The sequence below is a fragment of the Esox lucius genome, chromosome 25 (assembly GCF_011004845.1).
Source record: "Esox lucius isolate fEsoLuc1 chromosome 25, fEsoLuc1.pri, whole genome shotgun sequence".
Classification (NCBI taxonomy): domain Eukaryota; kingdom Metazoa; phylum Chordata; class Actinopteri; order Esociformes; family Esocidae; genus Esox; species Esox lucius.
The window spans coordinates 8903272-8913986 of NC_047593.1; the positions used below are offsets into that span (position 1 = coordinate 8903272).

General features: G+C 41.5%; 1 protein-coding gene across 1 annotated transcript; it reads left to right on the top strand.

Annotated features, from left to right (window-relative positions):
• Positions 1–10481, top strand: LOC117594070 (P2X purinoceptor 3-like). Its single transcript, XM_034290887.1, has 12 exons — positions 1–395; positions 2404–2539; positions 2773–2844; positions 3588–3657; positions 5446–5539; positions 7736–7813; positions 7946–8087; positions 8263–8399; positions 8523–8616; positions 9160–9225; positions 9619–9696; positions 10281–10481. Exons 1-12 carry the CDS (start codon positions 274–276, stop codon positions 10401–10403), a joined length of 1212 nt encoding a protein of 403 aa, XP_034146778.1. The 5' UTR covers positions 1–273; the 3' UTR covers positions 10404–10481.
• Positions 10482–10715: the final 234 nt, after the last annotated feature.

Consider the following 10715-nt stretch of genomic DNA (forward strand, 5'->3'; position numbering starts at 1 on the left):
GACTAAGGAAGGATGCTGTAACATCATTGAGACTGAAGTCAGTTATTTGGACCATATTGAAAGAAGTAGTTAGGTTGCTTTTTGGATACAAAAAACTGTTTTAGCATGTAGGGAAACAAACACGCCTAGAAAGAAGCTTGGCCTTGATGTGTGGCCGGATAACTAGCTCACGTAGAAACACTACAGAGGCACCTTCTGGACTGTTCCAGAGCTTTGGGGTCAGTGACAGACTAGTTGGATTCACTGGCTGTGCCCGGTCGGCTGAACACCAGGATGTGGTCGTGCATCACAGACTTCTTCACCTACGAGACCACTAAGTCTGTGGTGGTGAAGAGCTGGACCATCGGAATCATCAATCGAGTCGTGCAGCTCCTCATCATCATCTACTTCATCGGGTCAGTACCGTTACCCCGTCTGGATCTCCAGAATGGTGCATTTAAAATTAGACTAATGGTGTGTTTTTTCGGTCCAATTGTTTGGGATTCCAACAACCAATTAACAAAAAACAAGTTTTAAAATTAAAATGGTGTTCAGTGTCTTTTCAGCCTAAAATAGGTATTTTCAATGGTTTTTAAACTTCTGAGAAATTTCTTAATGTCTTCACATAAGAAAAACTTTACTGCGGTCTGTAATCAGTCATCCAAACCTCGTAGACCATCAATTACAGTTGTTATATTATCTAATATCAAATACTTATAGGTAGGAATAATCATTACAATGACATAATCATTACATGATTTTCCCATTGGTATTTCTCAAATACATTTTAATTGAAAAGCCTTTATTGGCATAGGAAACATTTGTTTACATTCCCAACGCTAGTGGAAAATAAGAAAAATACTAAGTGTACACAAATAGCATGTCTTTGCCTGTATATCTATATATATACAGTGGGGCAAAAATGTATTTAGTCAGCGACCAATTGTGCAAGTTCTCCCACTTAAAAAGATGAGAGAGGCCTGTAATTTTCATCATAGTTAAAATTAGAAAACAAAATCCAGAAAATCACATTGTAGGATTTTTTATGAATTTATTGGTAAATTCCTCTGTAAAAGAAGTATTTGGTCACCTACAAACAAGCAAGATTTCTGGCTCTCACAGACCTGTAACTTCTTCTTTAAGAGGCTCCTTTGTCCTCCACTCGTTACCTGTATTAATGGCACCTGTTTGAACTTGTTATCAATATAAAAGACACCTGTCCACAACCTCAAACAGTCACACTCCAAACTCCACTATGGCCAAGACCAAAGAGCTGTCAAAGGACACCAGAAACAAAATTGTAGACCTGCACCAGGATGGGAAGACTGAATCTGCAATAGGTAAGCAGCTTGGTGTGAAGAAATTAACTTTGGGAGCAATTATAAGAAAATGGAAGACATCCAAGACCACTGATAATCTCCCTCAATCCGGGGTTCCACACAAGATCTCACCCCGTGGGGTCAAAATTATCACAAGATCGGTGAGCAAAAATCCCAGAACCTCACGGGAGGACCTAGTGAATGACCTGCAGAGAACTTGGACCAAAGTAACAAAGGCTACCATCAGTAACACACTACGCCGCCAGGGACTCAAATCCTGCAATGCCAGACGTGTTCCCCTGCTTAAGCCAGTACATGTCCAGGCCTCTCTGAGGTTTGCTAGAGAGCATTTGGATGGTCCAGAAGAGGAATGGGAGAATGTCATATGGTCAGATGAAACCAAAATATAACTTTTTGGTAAAACCTCAACTCGTCGTGTTTGGAGGAGAAAGAATGCTGAGTTGCATCCAAAGAACACCATACCTACTGTGAAGCATGGGGGTGGAAACATCATGCTTTGGGGCTGTTTTTCTGCAAAGGGACCAGGACGACTGATCCGTGATTTTGAGTGAAAACCTCCTTCCATCAGCAAGGGCATTGAAGATGAAACGTGGCTGGGTCTTTCAGCATGACAATGATCCCAAACACACCACCCCGGGCAACGAAGGAGTGGCTTCATAAGAAGCATTTCAAAGTCCTGGAGTGGCCTAGCCAGTCACCAGATCTCAACCAAATAGAAAATCTTTGGAGGAAGTTGAAAATCTATTATCTAATAAATTCATTAAAAATCCTACAATGTGATTTTCAGGATTTTCTTTCTCATTGTGTCTCTCATAGTTGAAATGTACCTATGATGAAAATGTCAGGCCTCTCTCATCTTTTTAAGTGGGAGAACTTGCACAATTGGTGGCTGACTAAATACTTTTTCGCCCCACTGTATATATATATATCTTTGTCTCAGTTTCTTTCTCTCTGTATCTCTGTCTCTGACTTGGTGCTGTATCTTTTTGTGGGCCTGTATGTTTCTTTTTTGTTCTCCTTATCTCTCTCTAACTTTCTCATCATTCTCTCGCCGTCTCTCCGTGTGGGCTTGTATGTTTCTCAGGTGGGTGTTTGTACACGAGCAGGCATATCAGATCAGGGACACGGCCATAGAGTCCTCTGTGATGACAAAAGTCAAAGGATTTGGGCTGTCTAACAACAGAGTCATGGACGTAGCAGAATATGTCACTCCATCCCAGGTAACACGACACACACACACACTGTAGTTGTTTGATGTTTTGATTCCTTATGTTCCTGGAGGCCTTTTCCATTGGTTAATATGCGTTTGTTTGGTTGTTGTAGTGACTCTCCTCTGTTTGCTCGTTATTTTTCGGTCGTTGTCCAGGAGGACTGGATCATAAAAAACTCACATAATAACAAACATGTCTGTATCATTTGTGATGATATTGTGTGTGTGTACATGCCCTGACAGGGGGCCTCTGTGTTCTGCATCATCACAAAAGTAATCACCACAGAAAACCAAATGCAGGGAGAATGTCCTGAGGTGAGACGCCTCAAAATATCCAATCTCTTGTCAAACCACTGTACCATGTTCTCTAACTATGTCCCTCTTTCTCTCCATCTCTCTATGTATCTTTCTCTCCATCTCTTTATGTTTCTCTCTATGTATCTTTCTCTCCATCTCTCTGTGTATCTTTCTCTCCATCTCTTTATGTTTCTCTCTATGTATCTTTCTCTCCATCTCTCTATGTATCTCTCTATGTATCTTTCTCTCCATCTCTCTATGTATCTCTCTATGTATCTTTCTCTCCATCTCTCTATGTATCTCTCTATGTATCTTTCTCTCCATCTCTCTATGTATCTCTCTATGTATCTATCCGTGTATCTCTCTATGTATCTCTCTACGTATCTCTGTGTATCTCTCTTTCGTTTTCTTAATCAGGACAGAATGCATATTGTCTCTCAATATCCCTTTCTCTCCTTTTCTCTCTTATTCTCCATCTATTTCGTTTTCTACATCTCTTTTTATCTTTCTTTTCCCAACTTGCTTTTTCCTTCCTCTCTCCTGTCTGTTTGTCTGTCTCATGCATTTTTTTTTGCAGACTTGGGTTTTACAATTTTCTTTGAAAAAAAACATTAATTCATGTACATTATATATTTTCGTGCTTGAATTGTAATATAATCATTTATTTAGTTACAAATGTATTTGAGGTAATTGAAATACCTGGCTAATAGTGAACCTTGGAGTGATACGTTAATCTTACTCTGGCCTGTCTGACACCACAGAGTGAGAAGAAGTTTATATGTACGCATAACGACAACTGCACCAGGTTCCTCAACAAGGCTGGAGGAAATGGTGAGACGCAACATTTTTCTGTCACTTTCTTCTTATTCTTCCTCATTCCTTAAGGCACTAGGGCAGTCAAAAATGTGATTGGTGATAAATCTCCACATCACGAGGGTGAAAAATCCACACATTTTGAAAATGATGATAATGCACTGTGCGTAAGAGCCGTTGGAACTCAGCGATAATTAGTACACCGTTCTCTGAACGCCATGGCAACGGTTTTGTGTTACCCACAAAACATTGTTATTATCTGCCCTCAAACACTGCAGCTCTTGTGGAGCAAGGGAAACAGAGCAATTAAATAATAGTTAGTACACCTTACCCAATGAAGTTCAAACAAGGGTAGCCAAAACATGAATGTGAAGTTTTATAATACAGCAAAATGCATCACCAGTTTAGCAGTCACCCGCTGCTTGTGATGTTTTTCCTCCCCATTCCTTAAGGTACTAGGGCAGTCAAAAACGTCATTTCCCTGTTTCTTGGTGATATCTCTACATGACGGTGAAGTGCTGGACCATTACGTCATCATAGTAATAAGTCAATGCTAGGTCCGAACAATTAGGCGTTACATTGTTTGTGTGCAGTTTTAACCTTCTGTGTTTTATGTGATCATTTATTGACGATTTGAGTGGTAAAATTTACCAACTCAATACCAACTCATTTCTGAGTAAGCCGCTGGTTCTTATGATAGAGGTCATGTGAGAAATGTTTCGGCCGACATACCCAGGCTATATGCCATTAAATTTATATGGATTATAAACAAATTATGTTTGTTATGGCTGCCTGACTATCTTTACTGTTTTGGAGTGACGCTGTTTCAAATATGTTTCTTGAGAGAGAAAACGCTTTTGGCTCTACTCATATCCTCTAATCATTATCTTCATCAAAGGCCAAGTCGGTGACATGGAAAGGTCTATTTACACGAGTCTATTTCCTCCTCTTTGGCCTAGGCTCTAGAGCACATGCATTTTCATCTACACTGGCCTCCTTCAGTATCTCACAGAAGTGAGTACACCCCTCACATTTCTGTAAATATTTGATTATATCTTTTCATGTGACAACACTGAAGAAATGACACTTTGCTACTATGTAAAGTAGTGAGTGTACAGCTTGTATAACAGTGTAAATGTGCTGTTATCCAGTGGCAACCTGTGAGGGATGTACTCACTTTTGTGAGATACTGTCATTCGAATCCAGTGTTTGCTCATTTGATCGCTCAACTATTTTGCCAATAAAGATAGGAATTCCTAATAAATGCCAAAGCGGCCTGTCATTTAGGTCATTTGTATTTGGAATGTGAGGAACGAATGTAAGGAAAGGAATTGTTGGCCTCCGGCGTGTGCCACTGACACACCAGGCCCATTCTTTGGTTGCAGCATTACCGAGTCCTGTACAGGTTGGTGCACGTGGGTCGGTTCAAATTGCCTCAGCATCATCTAAGCTCCGTCCAGAGTGAGGATGGTCAGATAAGGGTGACTAACCACGGTGTGCCCTTAGCAGGTCGCGCTCTTGCAAATTGTGGTTGTTAACCGGAGGGGCACTCCCACCCAAGCTCATTTGTCCCAGCTGACTTCCTGGTTTGAGCGAGGGGTGTTATTAGAAGTGCGATGGGAAGAAGCGTCTCAGTCTGCCACTCCGCCGGGACCGCTGGGAGTTGCTGCCGCGAAGAGCCGAATCGGCCTTCAGAAAAGACGAAGGGGTGAAAGTCCCTCTGTCCCTCTGTCTTCCCAGTTTATTTTTTTCCTCTTCTGTCTATTTTCGCTCTCTTTCTCACTAATGTCCCTCTTTATTTCTCAGGTCTTCCAACGGGCAGGTGTGTTCCTTTCAACAACACTCATAACACCTGTGAGATAAAAGGCTGGTGCCCTGCGGAAATTGATGACGTGAAGACGTGAGTCTGTGTTTATTTGTACAGAAGTCCTCTGACAGATCAAGGACAATGAAAGTATTTTGTATGGAAATACATTTTGGTCCCAAAAACCTATCTAGGCACTTGTCTTCTCACGTCTTGATTACTGCAGCTCAGTCTCATGCTTTATGTTTATTATTTGTATGGTCTTCTTTCCAGCAATGACTTGCCGATTAACTAATCCATTGATTAGAATGCACTTCCCACTAAGCAGTGTGGTTGTTTCACATAGCTCTTTTAAAATGTATGCACTTACTGTAAGTGGCTCTGGACGAGTGTCTGCTAAATGACAAACATGTACATGTAAAAAGGTTCTTATCAGTATTGTAATATACATTTGTTTTTTTGTTTTTTTTTCCAGCCATGTTTTTATTTGATCATCTTTTTTTTTCAATGAGGGGTTACAGGCCAAATATTAACAGTACTTCTCTAATACATTCCTAATTAGCTTCATAATGCACAAACACACACACTTTACAATGCATGTACATGTATACACATACGCTTCACATCCAATACACAAACCCACATTTCTTCAGAAAATGATGTACCCCCCCCCCACACTCACATATACACATAAACATACATACACACACCTATAAATGCATGTGTACACATACATACACACCTGTACATACGTGTTCACATACACACACACACCTGTACATCCATGTACACATACACACTCATATACATAAATGTGTTCACATACAAACATCTATACATACAGTGGGTATTAAAAGTCTACACACCCCTGTTAAAATGCCAGGTTTTTGTGATGTAAAAGAATGAGACAAATCATGTCAGAACATTTTCCACTTTTAATGTGACCTGTAATGTGAACAATTCAATTGAAAAACAAACTGAAATCTTCTAGGGGGAAAAAATTATAAACCTTACAAAAACCTGGTTGCATAAGTATGCACACCCTCTTATAACTGGAAATGTGGCTGTGTTCAGAATTAACTAATCACATTCAAACTCATGTTAAGTAGACATCATTACACACCTGCTTAGTTCTAGTAGGATTTTCCTGACATTTTCTTAGTTGCATCTCAGAGAAAAAGCCATGGTCCGCAGAGAGCTTCCAAAGCATCAGAGGAATCTCATTGTTGAAAGATATCAGTCAGGAGAAGGGTACAAAACATTTTCCAAAGCATTATATATACCATGGAACACAGTGAAGACAGTCATCATCAAGTGAAGAAAATATGGCACATTAGAGACATTACCAAGAAATGGACTTCCCTCCAAAATTGATGAAAAGACAAGAAGAAAACTGGTCAAGGAGGCTTCCAAGAGGCCTACAGCAACATTAAAGGAACTTCAGGAATTTCTGACAAGTACTGGCTGTGTGCTGTATGTGACAACAATCTCCCGTATTCTTCATATCTCCCGTACCATACCCACAGTGAAGCATGGTGGTGGCAGCATCATGCGTTGGGGCTGTTTTTCCTCAGCTGGAAACCGGGGCCTTGGTCAAGGTGGAGGGAATTATGAACAGTTCCATATACCATGCAATTTTGGCACAAAACCTTCAGGTGTCCGTTATAAAGCTGAAGATGAAGTTCACCTTTCAGCACGATAAAGACCCAAAGCACACATCCAAATCCATAAAAGCAAGGCTTCACCAGAAGAAGATTAACATTTTGGAATGGCCCAGCCAGAGCCCAAACCTGAATCCAATTGAACATCTGTGGGGTGATCTGAAGAGGGATGTGCACAGGAGATGTCCGCGCAATATGACAGATTTGGAGCGCTATTGCAAAGAAGAGTGGGTAAATATCATCAAGATGTGACTCCTACCCAAAAAGACTGAGTGCTGTAATAAAATCAAAAGGTGCTTCAACAAAGTATTAGTTTAAGGGTGTGCACACTTATGCAACCAGGTTATTGTGAGTTTTATGTTTTATTTTTCACCCTCAAATATTTCAGTTTGTTTTTCAATTTAATTTTTCAACTTTTTCAACAAAAGTTCTGACATGATTTATCTTTGTCTCATTCTTTTACCTGGGATTTTAACAGGGGTGTGTAGACTTTTTATATCCACTGTACCTGTGTACACATACACAGATTGCTAACATGTCAGTATAGTAAAGAAGAAATCGCTATAGACCTTAACTATCAATCCCCCATAATAATATATAATGTAATATACATTGGTGTACCTTTCCTCAGGTCTCCCATGATGGAGGTGGAGAACTTCACAATCTTCATCAAGAACAGCATCCGTTTCCCTCTCTTCAACTTTACAAAGTGAGTGCTGGTGGTGATTATAACGCTTTACATTACAACGTCTCTCTCCTCACTTCCTTCTGCCCTCCCCCCTCTCTCCCTCTCTCTAAGGCCTTAATTATCCTGTCTCTTTCACCCTGTCTTGTGTCTCAGGGGCAACTTCCTGCCTACCATAACTACTCAATACATCAACACGTGTAACTTTGACCAGGAGAACAACACCTACTGCCCCATCTTCAAGGTGGGGGACGTCATCCGTTATGCCCAACAGAACTTCACCAAGCTGGCACAAAAGGTACGACTAGGTATTCCTCACCAGATCATCGTCCACATTAAACCATCCAGTTCTTTCCATCCACGCTAGTCATTTTGCATATTCTAACTAAGTCATGAAGAGAGTGAGAAATACCAGATTCAGGTTTTTTTTGGGGTGACAACCGTGTATTTCCTCATCCCCACCTGGCTCTCAGGGAGGGGTGATAGGAATTAAAATTGGCTGGGTGTGCGACCTGGACAAGTCAGAGGACAAGTGTAGCCCCTCCTACTCCTTCACCCGTCTGGATGCCATGTCGGAGAAGAACCAGGTCTCCGTCGGGTACAACTTCAGGTACTTTTGACTTTTCGCATCCGAGACCTTTGACCTTCCGCTCATCGACCTTGAGTGGCGGGCAGTGTCGCCGCTCTGGCACATGCCAGGTCCTGATTCTCTTTTGGGGCGTGTTGCTGATAGGTACGCCAAGTACTACAAGATGGACAACGGCACTGACTATCGTACTCTGATCAAGGCCACCGCCATCCGGTTTGACGTGCTGGTCAATGGAAATGTGAGTGTTTCGTTTCCTGTCTGTCTGATCCGGGTTTTACTGCCTGTCGGGACCAGGTGGTTCTTAACCAGTTCCAACAAGGACAAAGGCTATTTGCAGAGGTTAGGTTTTGGGTGAAACTTATAATCCGAGTTAGAACTGGGATTTAATGTCGGAGTTAGGGGTTTACTATTGGAGTTGGAATTGGGGTTAGTTTTGGGTTCAGACAATTTGGACCGGTTTTCGCAGACACAGATTAAGCCTGGTTTAGGACTGAACAAGCTCAATGGAGTTTTCTATTGAACTAGAATTTTTTTGTCCTTGACTAGGCTTAATCCACGTCTGGATTAACCGGCCCTTAGGGTTCAGATTAAGGTTAGTCATAAAGGTTTGGTTGAGGGTTAGGGGATAGGGAGTCATTTTTCAGGTCGCCCTGGGTTAAAAAATGGAAACCTGTGATTGGGTACGGTGGCGTGTCTGGGTTTAACACATGTCTATCTGTCCCGTGTGGTAAGTGTGCAAACGTGTACATGTTTATCTCTACATAACCCGTGTTTCTTCCAGGCAGGGAAGTTTGACATGATCCCCACCCTCATCAACATGGTGGCTGCCTTCACGTCCGTTGGTGTGGTGAGCACTTCTTTCAGTCTCTTCCTTTCCTGACCCCGAGGGAGCTCTGTTAGCTGGCCAAGGCAACCGGATAGGTGTATTTAAAAAAAATATACAATGTGATTTGCATATCAGTATTCCGTACGCAATTAACATGTGGAGAAATTAGTTGGATTCTGACATCTGCCTTCCTAATGAAAACTAGTTATACAATTTTTACACACAGTATTTTGTAGAAAAGTCATGTACACAACATCAGCACAGTCTTTAGGCTAGTTTTCTAAATATTGAACATCTCTGTGTGTGTTCCCTACAATCTTGTTAACTGAAGTTCCCTCTAACAAAAAAAGAAATCCTCCTTGTTCGGTCCCATTCTGTTCTGTCATACAGCTTTAACTTTCTGTTTCTTTGCAGGGCACTGTCCTTTGTGACATAATACTTTTGAACTTCCTGAAGGGGGCGGAGCAATACAAGGCTAAGAAGTTTGAGGAGGTAAATTTTAAGGCAAGACAACAACCCAGCATATTAGTACACACTGTAGATGTGGGAGGACCTCGGATCTGTTTAAGTCGGTCCATTTGACTCCTACACGTTGTGGTCTTAAAGGCTAAACTGATACCAGGTCAGCAATCCTACTGTGTCTTGCCTTGAACATGATGCGGTACCAGAGGAAGACTGGAAACTCGCAGTAAAGTCATGGAATGATGGCAAATGGCAATTGAGCTAAAATGACTTGAGTGGACTTGGGTTAGGACTGATTCAACACCAAAACTGTGCTTCTCGCTACGTTTTTATTACTATTTTGATCCTGTCCACACACCTGCAAATCTGAACCCAGGCCTGTTAGGGAATCACCCCAGTTGTAGTTATAGGTTTTATATACAACTCATGATCAGCCGGTGAGATCACTGGGCCACCAGTAGAATTAGCTTCTGCGTAAAAGCTGTGATGTGAGGTTTGATTGAATTGGGCTCATACAACAAAACTACAAAACAGGATATAACCAACTGTGATGCGTATCCATTTCAATAAATACATTTTCCCTGTCTCTCTCTGTCCATCCATTGCTCCATTAGGTATCCGACACGCAGATTAAGAGGTCCATATCCAGCAACGGGCTGTATCGGAGTAGAGAGCTGATTGCGGTCGGGAATCGGTCAAACGACTCCGGGGCATTCTCCATTGGTCAATATGGCTAAGAGAGCCAATCAGATGGCATGTTCTAAGGGGAAATGGCAATTTTGGAGGTTCGGCTGCAAATCTATTAGTATGGCAAACTCTGAGTTGGCTGGAGATGTGTGTAAATGAGTTGACACATGTGTAAATGTGTCTCTTTATTGTGCGAACACAGGCAATGTTATTGAGGCAATATGGATTTTGATGTAATCAATTGTCTTTCATTGGCTAGTTGCTGGCCCATTTGGAGTCATGTGATATGATCTTAAAAACCCATCTGAAATCCCAACCTGGTTCACTACTTTGAAATGGTTGCGTGTTAAATGGCATTACAT

Excerpts from the sequence above, each read along its gene's own strand:
- LOC117594070 (XM_034290887.1), top strand. The coding sequence starts at position 274 with ATGTGGTCGTGCATCACAGACTTCTTCACCTACGAGACCACTAAGTCT. Across the intron at positions 7,814-7,945 it reads CCTCTCTTCAACTTTACAAA|GGGCAACTTCCTGCCTACCA; the intron begins GTGAGTGCTGGT and ends CTTGTGTCTCAG. Across the intron at positions 8,617-9,159 it reads ACGTGCTGGTCAATGGAAAT|GCAGGGAAGTTTGACATGAT; the intron begins GTGAGTGTTTCG and ends TGTTTCTTCCAG.